The 16,461-nt window shown below is 41.2% G+C and overlaps 1 protein-coding gene across 2 annotated transcripts in view; it reads right to left on the reverse strand.

Annotated features, from left to right (window-relative positions):
- The window catches only part of prex2 (phosphatidylinositol-3,4,5-trisphosphate-dependent Rac exchange factor 2), an 85,702-nt gene that overhangs the window by 43,037 nt on the left and 26,204 nt on the right, over positions 1 to 16,461 (reverse strand). For both annotated transcript variants that reach the window (XM_079361215.1, XM_079361216.1), the window contains exons 9-19: positions 15,469 to 15,618; positions 14,759 to 14,900; positions 9,695 to 9,795; positions 8,587 to 8,690; positions 8,455 to 8,504; positions 5,015 to 5,090; positions 4,099 to 4,171; positions 2,636 to 2,778; positions 2,209 to 2,301; positions 1,115 to 1,263; positions 940 to 1,025 (exon numbers count right to left, since the gene is read on the reverse strand). In XM_079361215.1, coding sequence (XP_079217341.1) covers positions 940 to 1,025; positions 1,115 to 1,263; positions 2,209 to 2,301; positions 2,636 to 2,778; positions 4,099 to 4,171; positions 5,015 to 5,090; positions 8,455 to 8,504; positions 8,587 to 8,690; positions 9,695 to 9,795; positions 14,759 to 14,900; positions 15,469 to 15,618 — 1,167 coding nt within the window. The remainder of the gene's footprint in view (positions 1 to 939; positions 1,026 to 1,114; positions 1,264 to 2,208; positions 2,302 to 2,635; positions 2,779 to 4,098; positions 4,172 to 5,014; positions 5,091 to 8,454; positions 8,505 to 8,586; positions 8,691 to 9,694; positions 9,796 to 14,758; positions 14,901 to 15,468; positions 15,619 to 16,461) is intronic.

The raw sequence follows: 16,461 nt of genomic DNA on the forward strand, positions 1-16,461 counted from the left end.
CTATCTTGTGCCAGCTCTGATAACAGTGCCACTAACACATGCTGTGTTAGGAGAAAACGACTCAAGACTGAACAATGCCGAGTGCTTCTCCATCAAACACAGGCCCACTCTTTAGGTAGCCTGTAGTAACTGTGAGACACCAAAGACATACAGTATATTGCAGCCTTTTTCCATCACAGTGCTACATGAAGTATATCATTTTTGTCATTCTCTTCAAGTTTCTCTGCAGTAGAAGCACTGCTGTTTACTTCTTTTACTTTTATCCACCTATTACTTACTCATTTAGATGTTTACAGCCTCTTTCACACATGCACTGCACCTACTGTAATTTTCCAGGTGGGCTGCTTCTGTGCCCAAATTATCACACCGAATTTATCAGGGTTTTTATCATTTAAGCTCCTTACTAAGTCACTACATTTTAAGTAGAATGCATGGCAAGTTGGTTATCTTACATCGAATACATCCAGTTAGCTTCATCTCTACACCGTTGCAGGCCGATGCTCCGTCTGCTATCTTCGATACGTTTAAAACATGACAATAATTCCCACTGTGTCACTTTTATGTTGTATCTTCCTCCAGCCTCCAAATGTACGAAATATTTGTTAAAAAGCAACTCGGGGAGATTTCTTTTTCTAGAAATGTTCAGGAGTGCATGTGTTTACCATTATGCCTCGATAACATCATGACAAATTCCATGTGTATGTGAGCCTACTTGGCAATAGGAAAACAATTTTGATTCTGATTTGAAAAGATTACCAGCTAATTCCAACTTTCAGAAGCAGCATTAATCAGCCAATGGGGCCACATGGAAAGAATGAGCACAATAATTGCCTGAGTCACAAATGAACTCGATAACTAGCGTGGCAGCTGTTTGCCAGCTGGGACACAATAACAGAGAGTAGATAAAACGCATTTTTCTGATAAGCCAAAGTTCCCTACCTCTCCCAACAGCATGGACCACAGACGGACCAAATCCACGAATCTGGAAACCCAAACCCTCAGCTGAGTCTGGGATCTTCACCGTCCTGAATGCAAGCAGAGGGGAAAAAGTCAATCAGATTTAGAGGCGGCTTTAGACAATACCATTTTTGATTGTACTACAATTCCGCCTTACTCTCTTGGCTTGGTGCTAACCAGAACCCTCAGGGGTCCCTTGCTGTTGAAACACTGCCTGAGGAGAACTTCAACTTCAGAGAAAGGCCTGAGGAACACCAGGTCTCCATTGATAGCAAATAACTTCTTCCCCACCTCCAGGCCAGCCATCTGACAGCAGATAATACAAGACACAAAAAGAGGAGATGATGGAGCAGCGGGGTTTTTTTTAGCTTCAGGTAAACTGTGTTTGACATAAAAACATCAATACAGCCTACAACAGGGTGTTTATGAAGCACAAGAAAAGGCATTCACAGGACAAGTTAGAGAAGACGAATAATGTTTATCTTTTATCTTTCAGTATGTAACAAGAGGTTGCGGATTTCGTCGGCCCAGATTTTATATTTAATATGCAATCCAGACCGTTCAGATGCATTCACAGCTACTTCACAGCTGGAGGGAATTATGGGTCGTGTGCTCAGATTGATCACATTTGTTTTCAAACAGCTCCATGCAACTTCCATCTACTGTATCAGATCAAAAGCAAAAACACCAAAGGAGACCTCAAAATATGGCGTCAATTACTGGGCTGTATTTGTGGTTAAAATTGCTTTAACATCAGCGCTCATTATCATAAAGTAGGTCCAGTTTAGAAACAAACACTTTGAGAGTTTTATTTTCTTTGACTGGCTGTTGAACCACAACCACATGACAACACATGGCTTCTGCTGGCTGCGGTTTATCTGCTTGGAAGTGGTAGCGTCTTTCCTGAAACTTCTTTATGAAAAAGTTCAATAACGCAGAAAGACGCATGGTCCGGAAACTGTTAAGCCAAAATCAACCTCGAGTTTTTGTCCCTAACTTGTTACAACAGCAATTACATGAATTTGCTCTCCACGGTAAGATGGACTGAGCAGATTCACCGAGATAAAGGAAACTTGCACGATAGGTGCTCACATTAAAGGTCAGACACATTTGTTAATGGGGGACACAGTCGTATTTGTAGAGATGCACCATCTAATATGAAAAAGGGGATTTCCTTTCCTCTTTGTACGTATTGCTCGAAAGAAACGGCACATACATGTTGCACAAAATGTACAGTGTGTCCATTGTTACCTCAGCTGGGGAGCCCTTCTCCACAGATTTGATGATGGGGACTCTGTTTCTCTCTTCCAGGGTAAAGCCGTAGCCTCCATCACTCGGCCTTATCTGAAAAGAACACGACACATCTCCCATCAAAAAAAACCCAAGCCAGCAAAACAACCCAATTCCACCCTGCACAAACACACACAGCACAGATAAAGACAGTGCAGACAGACAGCGACACTGGTGGTTTTTGCTCACTCCTCCTAAAAGAATGCTTACTGATGTAAAAAAAAAACAGACTTTTGCAGTGTTGATGTTTTTTCCTTCTCACAGCTGCACACTTCATAATGATTTACTGTGACTTTGATTTGCTTCTGAGTTGTAGATACAAGCTAGCAAGGTCATAGCTCCCGGAGAGAAGAGTTCGAAGGAGTACTGAATGTAAGTGAGCTCTCACCAGGAGGGACTTAGAGATGACGTTCTCGACTATTTTCAGGTCGTGCTTCATCGGCTTGTGTTTGGTGTTGGAACCCTCCATCTCCTCATCCGCGAAGAAACGAAATAGCAAAGGCTCGTCTCTGAATTCACTTTTTTCCAACACTGATGGAGGTAAACATGGAACAAGCAAACGTAATAAAAACCTTCTGAGAGAATCATAGTTACGCAAAAAAAAAAAAAAGGTCTTAAAGTGTCATACCAGTGAGATGAAAAGATTCTTAACTACCCCATAAAAAAATATTTTTTTGAGAGAATTTTCTTTTCTTTCAAAATTTAAAAACAGACTTTATTTATTTGTGCGATCCATCAAAGTGACAATGAAGTTTAAAGTATTTTATGCAAGGGTTATTTTATGTTTCTCCTGACAATACATCTTCAGGAGCGGTTTCATTGGGAAAGGATTCTCTGCAATAGCTCCAAACTATTGAGTAAGTCTGACAATGGTAATAAGACTTGACAAATGTAAGGAAATAAATGGAAACCATTGTATGCTTGAAAAGGCTGTAAATGCACGCAATATAAACTCCATATAGTAGTCAATGGGCTGCAAAAACAGCACTGACGTCTGTTTCTAAAAAACTGAAGAATTCAAAGCAAGTTCTAGCTCCATGACGTATAGATGAAGATATAAAACAACATAAAGTGCATACAAATATTTCAGTTTTGAACTGAAAAGATAGCCCTGAGGGACAGTTTCCTTTTAACATTTTCTCACTTCATTGCCCTCAAGACCAGACAGCATCAACAGTTTTAATAGCTGAATTGTCAGACCAAATAATTTGCTGTACAAACGTTTTTTGTTTTTTTTACCCTGATGGTTGTGGAAGTGAAAGCAAGCTTGATGACTGAGACTGTTATTTTCCATAACTGGGGCGGCAATTTGTAGTGTGCTGTTTGATCTGTGGGTAGTTTGGTGAAGTTACATCACAGAGGTTAGGGGAGACAAACTGTGACTCATACTGTAGTGAGTATGATGTGGATTTTGGCATGTGGAAAGCGTAGAGTTAAAAACTAGTGCACATAAACAAACCGTAACCATGGCGACTGACCATTTTGTACTTAAGCTGACAAATATCGTTATGTTTTTGGGCCAGGTTCTCATAGTTAAAGGAAACCATGTAAGAACCCTTGGTTACATAAGTCTTAAGCACACATGTATGCATCAAGTTAATGACAGTACGCATGAATCCATTCATAGCCTTTACCACCAACACATAAACGCATACCAATTTATTTACTGCAGAGGAAAAATGTTCTTTTCCTGTAGTGTGTGGAGGGAATTATAAGGCGAAATGGAAAAGGCGTATTTGTGTTCTGAGACATTTAAGTCTCATTAGGACGATGAACAAGAGGATTCCACATTCGGTTAACAACAAGAGGATCCTAACTTTGTTTGCTAAGCCGAAAACTTTAGTGCCGTACCGTGATGCATGAAGCCATTGTCACACAGCTCCACCCCCAGGATCAATGCTTCCTCCCTGGTTCTGCAGTCCCCCTGCACAAGACGACATGGAGAAAAAGATCAGATGCAAAGAAAAGAGGATTTAAAGAATAAAGAGGACATACATTGAATAAGACAAAGAGGTTAATCCAAAGAAGATGCGGTACAAAGACAGGAAGAACAAAGGACGTGCTCTGAAAAAAAAACGTCGGTTTACACCCTCCATTTGTCCCTGCGTCAAAAAGGCCCAAGGCCTGCAGAGCAACTCTGCAATCCTTCTTAAACACGGCCAACATCACGTCTAGACAGCAGAGTGTGACAGCTTTTGAAGTCCTGATTCTGTAGGCTTGTGTCAAACTCATTCATATGGACTATACCACACACACACACACACACACACACACACACATACGTGTATGCTTATATACACACACAAACATGTGATGCCTGCTATTGATTGTGTGGCGCTGGCCATATACATTTCATTTCTTTGTTGTCATCCTGAACAGGACTATCAATCTGTCAACCTCAAAGCTTCCTGTCGGAGTTAATAAAGCTCAACTGCCAGATCAATTCTGCTTTCCGTTTTTGTTTCCTTTTGGCTCGGCTGCGGGCCTCTAGTCTGATGGCAAGTAATGCTTTGTTATCTCAGTTTCTTTACTCTGTTGCACATTTAACGTGAACCTCAAAAAGACATGTATCAGAATGGAATTGATGTTGGAAGTTATATGCCTCAACATCTGTAAAACAGAGTTTATTTTGTCATCTTTTCAGTGAAATATGTCATGTCATGTCCATTTTGGACAAGTTTCATACAAAACATTTATTTGGCATGTTGTTTGACATTCCTGACAAAAAGCAGATGTATGATACCATTTGCTCCCTTTCAGGGCTTACCTGTGCTATGAGCCAGTCAATCAGCTTGTTGGCCATCACCACTGATTTGTAAGTCCTCAAATGGTAGTCCTTATCCCTGGGTGGACATTGAAGCAGAAAGTATGTTGGAAAAATATGAAAATTAAATCAAAAGTTCAAAATAGGAAAGTCCTACGTTAGCATATGTTGAGCATTGAGGAAAGTCACTGCATGGTCTATTTAGACGCAAAGCCTAAAAGAGGATTAATAATTCAGACTGTCATCAAAGCGTGATCACTTTTCAAGCTTTGGCAGTTGCATCATAAATCTAAGTGAGTTTCTGACAGTCGCTGACAGCAACACAGCATTCCTCCGAGCACGGCTGGTAACTGCTCCTGCAGTGTTTTGCACCGGGGTGCCCCGTGCTCATCTGTTTCACTGTTCGGACCCCAGAGAAATGCCTTTTTTTTTTTTTAAATGGAGCCGTGACTTTCCCATGAACACAGGGGCCCTCCCAGGGGACGCAAAGGGGCCGGGAAAGTCCAGAACCACCGTGACTTACACCACTCCACCACTTCCACCACATGCAAGCACTCAGACACACACACACACACACACACACACACACACACCTATTACACACACACACACAATTCAGACAAGTTAAACATGACATGTGAGCCAAGTTCAAGTCAGATCTCAGCTGTCCGTGGCTCTTCAGAGAGACCGGCGTGAGAGGCCGAGTGCTGCCCTGTTTCATGCACAATGGAACTTTCTGTTTCCTAACTCATTTTGACAGCCTGTGTTGCTCTCTGTGTTGGTATCAGCCGGGTTGTTGTGCCGTGCCATGCATAAACCACTCTGACCAGAAAAGGAAAGAGGCACCCCCACCCCCACCGAATGACAGACTAGAAACAGGGTGATTGGGGCTACAGCGGCTTGTGCACAGTGAGGCTGTCAGAGTGAGAAATGGGTGGTAAACAGCGGTCCGGAGGGCAGCCATATGTCTGGCATGAGGAAACAGCAGTTTGAGGAGTAAAAGAGGGAAAGGTCAGAGAGGTGGTTTTTAAACTCGCTGTCCAAAGAGGAAAGTTTGCCTTGACATTTAGGCATGGACAAAATGGATGATGAAGGCAAATGTTACATTTGCAAAGCATTCTCTAGAAAATATTACGCAGAGGATGCTAAAATATCAGACTTTAATCAGCTGTTTTAGTCCTGATAAATAAGAACCCTTTTTTTTTTTTTTTTAGAAAACCAACACAGGTACCCACACATATTGAGTTCCCGGAGGAGCCATCAGCATAATGAAGACAACTCGTCATTGTTTCCCTGCTGCTGAACTAATATGCCAGTTTAGTTTTTCCACCCCGCGTCAAGATAATACACGAGTGACCTCCACTGTCATCTTTTTGCCTGAAAACACAGCATTAAGCCAATAGCAGACGTTGCAAACTGCAGAGTCAGAGAAGATTTCCTCCAGCTTTCTTGTGTACAGTGGAAAGTAGGAGAAGCTCTATAGGAGTGAAGGGGTTGTGCAATACCCCCCCCCCCCCCCCTTCACTTCATCTCTGTCACCCTGCCAGGAAATTATACCTAATTAGGCAAGGGCTGCTTGCTCCAATTAAACTCTGGCATTCCCAGGCCCTGTGATGCATTGTCCTGGGCTCTCAGTGAAAATACACGGCACAGATATGCTGGCTAACGACGCACAACTTTTGTACACAGACAAGAGTTTTTACGTCAAGAGGTTTGGCCTCAATACAAATGCCGACGGACTGAATGCTTACACACAAAATCACTTCAGGCTTTTCAGTGGTTGGATCAAATAGAAATGCAAAAAAAAAAAAAAAAAAAAGCCTCTGTGCCGGAATATATGCGCAATCCGTTTGCCTCCTGCAGTTATGTCACAGTTTTTATAGGTGTGAAATTAAAGCTTTTCATTGGGCGATTCAACATCCAGTATCAAACAGACAGGAAAACTACAACCAGTGCTTTGTGGTAAAACGCATTAGGCGCCTCCACCTCAAACACTGTTCCGCTGTGTTTAACATGAAAAACTGAAGCATGCCAGGGAACTACTCCTATAAAATGAGATTGATTTGTTCTCACTCAGTTGGACAAAGAGATGTGCCAAATTTGTATTAAAAAAAAGGCACCTGTTAAAGGGTTAAAGTGACTTCTTACATCCATGCTGAATGATCCTGCTGTCACACACTTTGAATCAGCCTTACATCTTTTATCATTATGATCAACATTAAAGTGAGTCCTCTATAACTAACCATCAGTTTTACAGTTGCTAATGTTAATATTAGACTGATCAGTCTATTACCATACTCAAATGCTACCTGCTGATACCACAAATACTTTTACCATTATTACTGACATTGTTGCTATAAAACAATCCTGTTCATCGTCGCAGATCAACAACATATTGCTCCGTTTGTCTCTATCCGTCTCTTTCTTCCTGCATTTCCCTCGAACCCACTTTTCCACACACCTGAGCAGATGGCTGTTCAACATGAGTCTGGTTCTGTTCGAGGTCTTCCTGTTAAGAGGAAGTCTTTCTTGCCACTGTACCTTTGCTGAATCTTGCCAAGTGATGTGCTCATGATGGATTAGTGGAAATAACACAACAAAGAGTTTTATGAAGTGTCTTGAAATCAAATTTGTTATAAATTGGCGCTGTAAAAAAAAAAAGCAATTGATTTATACTTTGGACATAAACATTGAAGGAATCAATGATTGCCTCCAACAGCATGACTCTACGCTGGCATTTTGAAACACATGATCGATGTCGAGCACTCTTTTTGAAATGTGTAAAACCAACGTGTTGCCTCTGAATGGCCCCTGACAAGAGTGTTATAAAAGAAAACGGCTGATCTGTATTTGTGATGAACGGCCTGTGCCATGTGACCAAAACAGCCAAGGAAAAGAGATCACCTGCAACTCTGAATTTAGTCAGGGGGAAAAGTAAAGGACGGTGCACTATCCTGTCACAAAACACACAACTTATTTCACACACACTAATCCTTTTCTGAACATACAAACATACCACATGTTTTTTACAGACTTGCTATGAGACCTGGTATCTGTGACTAGCGACTTACCAAGAGGCACTTAAAGGCTAAAAAATCAAATCTCAAAGCAGCGTGAGGGACTCATCACTGTGTTAATGCCCAAACATGCCCAAACGTACTCAAACTACTTGTAACGTCTGATAGACTCGATCTTCCTCACCACATCTGTGATTTCAGACCGAGCCAACTCTGTCACCCACTGCACTCCATCGACATCGGTGCCAGTTCTGCATAAGTCACATCCTCTTTAAAGACAATGAGCTCATAGTTCATCATGATATTTCTCTCTACTCTCCGTGCTTTAACTTGGAGCTATTTTTAGGACGTAAGAGCCAGATGCTGAGGTAATGGAGCCCCACTGACTTGTTTGCAATCCTGTGTGAAGGGGGAAAGGTGTCCTACCTGATGACAGGAGTGAAGAGGCTGTGAAGGCGGCAGAAGAGTCGAACACCCTGAGAAACAGGAGTGAGAATATTACAGTCACAAGTGTGATCTATATTGCATTATATAACTGTATTTTTGCACTGTTTTTACCTTTGATATGACATCATGCATGTCACTTCTGGGGTGGTAGGTGCCGTCGTCATAGCGGAAGCGGTACAGGACGGGCTCAGGCTTGAACTGGTGTTTGTCTGTGACTAAAAAGAAAGTTTTCAATGTGAGGAAGTTTCCGAGAGAGATGCTGCCAGAATAAGAAAAAAAGAAACAAGCTACAAAATTTTCAAACCCCTCAAGGAGCATTATTCATCTTGCTTCAAATTCAAAAGCATAAGAGGTTTAAAGACATATTCATGCCAAGCAGTGCTGCGTGGTGAAAGAAGCTTTCCAGACAAGAGGCAAACCTCATACAGAGCGGTCACAGATAACACAGCTGCTCAAGCTCCTCTTGCTGTAGGGGAATTTGTCGAGGACCCTCCTAAAAGTAATAACAGTCCCCTCTGTACTCTTGGCTGCAGCCGTGCGGGTTCCATTAAATGTTTTTATGAAAAGATATTCTATCGTTTTTCACATGGGGACTTCTCACTGCACTGAGAGAGCACTCAGAGGAGCTCTGAGCTATTCCTCTCTGTCAGCAACAGCTCTGCAGCCCAATCTCATTTCTCTGTGAGGAAGCAATAAAGCATCCAAGAGTGATTTAAGTTACAACTTGGCTTGGGGCCCTACTCTTTTGAGGAAAAAATACATGCAGAGCAGTATGCACTGTTTGGTATAACTGCAAAGTGTTAGCCAGCTTTAGCCTCATGCAGGAAATACACTTGTAGTAACCAAAAGACCCAGCGCAGCCACTTAGCAAACATAACACAAACAAAACGGCTAGAAAAGATTAATAGTTACACACCCATACCTAAATATTGTGTCAAGGGAGTGTTCAAATGGGACACCTGCTATGACATAAATGAAAAAAAGCTGCAACTGCACTGTAGGCACATGCCAGGAAAGTAAAAGTGTTGTGAAACTCTGCTTTTTGAATGAGGAACATTCATTGGAAAAGAAGCTCGGTGAGGCAATGGCAGGCAAGCTCTGAACTGTGCAGAAAAAAGGTCAATTAGACAGCACTAGACCTGGCTTTAGTATGAAAAGAAAATGTTGTCAAGCAAGTTGAGGCAGGAAAAAAAGGAAGTCGAAAATTGTGAGAACTAACCATGGTGGATGATGCCATTCTCCAGCAGAGCTTGACCCAGGTGAACCCCTTCCTCTGGGTTTCCTGTCTCACCAATTTCCATCAGCCAAGACACAAACTCACTGGGAACACGCAAAAGACAACATAGGCATAAAAACATAAACAGACACTACTGCATAACACAGCAAACGTACAAAATCCTCATAGGACATGTTAAACCTTTGTTGTTAAGGAGAATGTGTGTGATAAGCGGAGAAAGCTAATCTGTAAATAAGGAACCAGTTGTGACTTTTGATCTTAACATGCAGAACTTCGTATTGTTAAGTTGCCACAAACAACATTTACACTAAATTGATTAAAGTGAGGAAACAAACACTACTCATGCAATCAAAGGAGGATTTATTTACTGTTGGGGTCTGCATCAGTTTGTTAAAACAGCTGTCTTTACTTCGTTTTGTCCACTTAAACTTTATTTGTGTTGACTAAATTTAGACTATTGGAAAACAAAGGATGTAGTTGTTTCTTTGGAAGCTCAGTTTGAAAAAAAATGCAAGAATTGTTTTGCTTTGGGTCATTTCAAACACAAAAAAGTCAGATCTTCTGATGGTCTGAATGAGCCGAAGTGAATAATTCTCCGTGATTTAGTGATTCAAGTGCACAAAGAGACAGATAGCATATGCAAGGAACCAGTCGCCTCTTTGAATACGTCTCCTGTGTCTTTTCTAACCAAAAAAAACAAACAAACATAGCCAGCATCACCACTGGAATTTCTTCATAGTTTACTTTCAGGCCATGCCGGAGGTGGTCTGGTGTCAGCGTCGTGCCAAACCCCCCACCTCCACTTCCTGGTCCTCCATCCGTCCCATATTTTACACTCTTCAACCACTCATCCCTGGCGCCCTTTCTCTCCGCAACCAACCACAGGGGGAAAAAAACACTATATAAACGCAACAAGAAGTCAATTTGTTAACTTCCGTACTGAAACCAAACGTAAACTCCTACATGCTATTTAAATCTACATGTGGAGCAGGAAAAACTGACCAAATCAGGTTCAGACTTTTAACTGCGTGAATTCATAATTTAAATGTTTGTTAAGTGTAAGTCTAACAAACATGACATGTTTCACTTAATTTGGCACGAAGAATGATGTATTTTGTCAATTAACCCAAAACTATAAGTGAGGGAGCGTTTGATTGCCTCGAAATTAGCTTCTAAAGTCAGAAAATTCACATATTTGTTAATGTACAAGCGAAAAATCTCTTTTTGGTGATGTCACAACGTCACATTGCTCTTTTTAATCATTTTGAAATATATTACGTGCTGGTCTGTAGATTATCTATATATTTTTCCATCTAACCTACATTTATATCTAAATTTCTCAATAATATGTCAAAGTGACAAAAAAACACTTTCAGTGGAAAACAAAGCTTAAAATAGCTTAAGACTAGCAAAAAGTGTGGCCCAGTCACATAGTTCTACTAATTATGAAGTCAACATCATACGTTTTTTAGCTATTTTAAACTGAAGATGGGAAGTAGATAGCTTGTTACTGTCTGCTAACAGCTAACAACATAGGCAGAGTTGTGCCTTTGGAGCTCACTAATAAGCACTGTGTGTATTCTGTGTTTTTTTAATTTTTCAAAACAGCCAAGCCGACTATTTCCCCTTTCCAACCAGCATGCTAAAATTAGCTTAACAGCTGGTCCATGAACACAGATTCAGAATAGTATCAATTTTTCAAAAGCCATGCAAAAGCAGTAGCCTAACACATTTTTGGTCCAATCTACTTTTATAGAACAATTCAGATTGTTGGCTGATACATGAATCTAACTCTGTGATGTTTTTTTTAAATGCTGTCTACAAGCAGCTAAAGCAGCAGCCTTTCTTTTCAGCTTAGATTTGTCATTTGTCTACGCTAAAAGAGCAAAAGGTTTATTCCTTGTCACAAAGCAGAGCAAAGACTGACAAAGACAAAGGGCATTTCTTACAGGATGTCAAACCTTTTCACTGCACTCTTTTCAAGGCTTTTTCATCAACATCTATCACAACAAGCAGACACTTTTGTCTACCACATGTAGAAAAGACTAACGTTCCGAACCTCTTTGTTTTCCTGCTTATTCCAAGTTCAAAATTGGATGATGACTTCACGCTAGGTGGCTGTCACACACATTTCCTTTGATGAATTACACTGTCACAGGAACTAAACCACAAATACGATTATACTACTTAAAGGGGAGGAGGATGAGTCCAGCCTTCGGCCTTAAACAATTTCAAACAGAAAGAGGAGGCGTGGAAAGAGAATAAAAGCAAAGCCTTTCACAATGGAAGGAGTGGGCTGAGATGAAGCCATAGGAAATGTGGCTTTCATCAGAAAAATACCATCCTGGTTCCAATTCACCAATTGTGCCTACTTGGAGCCATCCTCAAAGTCTTCTTAGACAGGGGAAGTACAGAGGAGCTAGAGACGTCTTTTCACCCACAAGTGGTCATCTAGGTGTTGGACGAGTGGTGTAAAAGCCGATAAATTTCCAAAAGCAGCTTCTCTGAGCTGCTTTCTCACCATACGATCTCTTCAGACTCAACGTGGTTTGATCCTTTTTTAGCTGACAGATCCATTTTTCCTCCAGACCGCAAGGGATCTGGTGTTGTCTATGAGGTCCAAAGGAGAAAGTAACCCCTCATTCCAAACCACCATGATGTGTAACATGGCCACAAGTATGCTTTTTGGTAGGTTTCTTTTTTCTTCTCTTAATGCTTCTAAAATAACAGGGATTTTTGAGATGACTGTTTAATCTTTGTTGATTTTTAGTGTGATTATTACCAGTCAGAACATCTCTATAAAAATCTAAACAAATGGAAAACACAAATCAATCAGTGGCTCTTTGTGAAATGCTGCAGAGTGTTAAGTAGGAAAATTTGTTATGGGATTTCAACAATCAAGATAGGCGCAGAGTAGAAATAATGTCCAACCAAGACTGGCTCATGAAAACGTTTAATTCCTCTGGTGTCCTCTGGTGTCATCACTCTATAAAAAGACTTTGGGTCACCACAGACTATTTTCATTTCAAACTCGGAGAACTCTTTGACTGCAGCCAGATGTTTATAGATTTTATTATCCTCATCCAGTTCTGTCACCTCCTTGGCCTCACAAAGTGTTGACAGTGTGCTGAGACAATGTGCTGAGTACATTATAGCAAAAGGGTAACTTGTGTTGAATGTGAGGAGCAGTACTCAGAATTGAGGCTGCGTTTCTTTTATTCCAAGCTGAGGGGATCAAGAGGTGTGATATCTCACTGAGTTTTCACTAAAAAGCTTGCTGGCGAAATGATAAAAAAAAAAAACATTGAACTAAAGCAATCATTTAAAGATCACAAGGTTCTAAATCTCAGTTATCATGCCCCCCATTTTTATTTTGAAGTAGACTGAATAGGAATCTAAGATGCTAAAATCAAAGCCTCTATATGCGTTCATTGAGAGAGAATCATACCCTCGGGGAACTACCGTAAATTCCGTACTATTGAGCGCACCTGGATATAAGCCGCACCGGCTAAAAATAAGTAAATAAATGTATTTGTACATATATAAGCCGCACTTGATTATAAGCCGCAGGTGTCCACGCTATAACAAGAGCTATTTACACAGACGTAGGCTACCGGTAACATCCGCAAATACTGTAGCGTCCGTACGGACGTTAAAGGACGACGAGAGCGTTCAAATAATAACTTAATAACCCGATCACTGTCGGCCGTGACCACGCCGTTTACAGCAGAGAGCAACACATAACTTGCCGTAACAATCCAACTCTCTCTCCCAGCATTCTCTCATACAGCCACTCAACACGTTCTCGCTGGTGCATTCACTGACTCTCCACATAATCGGAATTATGAACACATTATCAACTACTGACTTTACAACATGAACCGTTACAACACGAAGCCTAGCCGACGGCGTCTGTAACACGGCTGATGAAAAAGATGACCGTAATATATTTCACAAGAAAAAGTCCATCCATTCACTGCCTCAGAATGACTTCATTACTCACTTCCTCAGTCTCTGTTGTCGCTGTCAGTGTCATCTTAACGTGCAGCAGCTCTGTTAGCTTCTTTGACAGCCAGGTCGATCGCCTTTAACTTGAAAGCTGCATCATATGTATTTCTCCGTGTGTTTTCCATGATGAGGGTGCGTGCATGAAGCGCAAAATGACTGATATTAAGATCCGACGTGACGAAGTCAAATGTTTTTGCGGCACAAGCTCATTGTCCCCCATAAAAAATCCATGCATTAGCCGCACCGGAGTAGAAGCCGCAGTGCTCGAAGTGTGAGAAAAAAGTAGCGGCTTATAGTCCGGAATTTACGGTACCTATTTTATTCATTGACTTGCATGAAAACCTGATCTGACAACAAGATGTTTACATCTACTATAAAGAAAGCAAAATAATGAAATTGGGAGATCAATTTATGCATGCTTAAACATGTAAATGGCCTTTGCTGTTAAAACTCAAGGACATGAACTGAAGAACAGCTGCCCTCTGGCAACATGGGGCCTCCACTGCAGTTAACTCGTTGATTCCACTGCAAAGAGCTTATTGTAATCTAACATGGGCAAGGGGAAAGAGAGCGGGCAGTCAGCTGAGCTGCACAGGGATATCTCTCTTTGATTTATGACCGGCATTCAATGGCTGATCCGTCCCCAGACACCACACCAATAATCCTTAAATAAGATTCATGGGCTAAATCTGGCTGGATTTAATTTTCCCATGACTGAGACTGCAGATATACATAACACACACAGTCTCCTGGACAGAAAGCGGCGAGGCTTTCTTCTCGCAGGCTGCTGTCTTTAGAAACCCCTACCAACTTTAAATGAAAGCAGGGTGAGAGAAAGGCATCTATATGACACGACTGTTCTGTGTTAGCTGCTCTGAAGATATGACCATCCACTGTCGGCAGATGCATTGATCCCTTCTTTTTCACAAGGCCTATGTGCAGTATATGCTTTACATAAAAGGTCTTGAAATACATAGAATAAGATATCAGCAGCTTCCTCAGGGGGTCAATGGTTGTTTTAAGCTGCAAGAATCATACCTTCCCAGGAAGCACTTTGGGAAGGTGGTAAGCTTGCGTTTCCGGTCCTTAATGAGGTTGCCCTTGGTCATGAGGTGGTAAAGTTTCTCTCCTTTCTCTGACACCATTACCCACGTGTCCTGTTCCATGCCGAGCCTCAGACCTGTGCAGCAGAGATGGGAGGAACGGTGCAAACAAGGCTGGTCGTTAACATACTACTATTGACCTTCGCATTCAGATGTGACATCGATCACAAGCTAAAGAAGCGTTATGTTAACTGTGTAACGTGCTAGTTAGCGGTGTCTTTGCTTATATTTTTAGGCAAGGTTAAGGACACACACCGAAAATGTATTTCTTATACACAAACTCAAAATGACTAAAACAGAAACAGAAAATGTGTTGCATTCAATATGACTTTTTCAAGGAGAACCATGCATGCATGCAAAAGAAAAGCGCATTCTTCAATACACATACTTGCTTTTTCTTTCACTCTTATATGAACATGCCAAACGTGATCAGGGCCAACTTTTTCAATTACTCAAGTCAAATTGTTCTGTATTGATTTTCCCATACGCAGCAAATATTCTAAGTTATGTGATTCAAGACAGATGTTCAGAAGAAAAAGAAAAAATTCACAGGAAATGAGTTCCCCTAACTGACTGCATTTAAAATAAGATAAACCCCCCCTCCACCTCCCACCCTGATACTGATCCACCAAAGCGCCTTCTTACTTTTCCTGCGCTCCCTCTCTTTCATGATGGCCTCCAGCCACTCCTGCTTCTCCTCCGGGGTCTTGGCCATGCAGACAAACCACTTGTTCTTGGCCGTGTTGTGGATCTTCCAGCCGTTGTTTACTATGTTCCCGCTGCTGTGGTAGTCAGCTGTGAGGCAGAGGAGGAGAGAAAGACGAGTTTGATTCGGCTAGTTTTATAAAGCCCTCTCCTCTCGAAGGGGTGGAACGAGTAAAAGGCACTTTCTTTTTTTCAGACCTTTTTTAAGTTCAGCGTTTGGAGGGGAGGGTTGTCAATTAGTGGTCACACTGATCATGCCACTGTAAACAGAATTGGGCTCACAGTAAACACGAAATACCGCATTAAACCTGTCAATAAAATTCGTCCGAATTTGAATCAGAAAAAACAACGGGAAATCGTTCATAAGGAACAGAAGATGAAACATGAACAATGAAACGATGAAAGACAACATTGTATATGAAGATTTAAGACTTCTTTTCTATTGTACAGTGTCATCTATTTTTCAAATACAACATCTGCAATAAAGCTGCCAGGAATAACGTAATCTGTCTTCAATCATCAACTCTACACTCATTTATTTAAGCTCCAGTGCCAGGCCTACATTGTCTCTCTATTGAGTGCTTTATTGATTATCGCTTTCCTCCTTTAATGAGATAAATGAGGGGACACAGCAACAGGATGAATTATCCGCCATCATTATTAACTACTGAACCTTCAGAAAACTCCCCCAAGCCTATTTATGTTCCACATCTGATATTGAAATGCAGATGCTGTGAATGTTAAGTAAACTCAGAGTAAATGGAAATGAACTCTTGAATCTGTGTTACTGATCACTTGGGAGGATTCTAAATACCTCCTCATCATAGTTCTGGGTGTAACAAAAAACAAACATCACAATCATCAATTATAATCCCATCTAAAAGTATCTACACTGTGGTGTCCTTCACACGGTATGCCTCCAGGGCGTTTTCA

Source organism: Symphodus melops (assembly GCF_947650265.1).
Source record: "Symphodus melops genome assembly, chromosome: 14".
Lineage (NCBI taxonomy): Eukaryota > Metazoa > Chordata > Actinopteri > Labriformes > Labridae > Symphodus > Symphodus melops.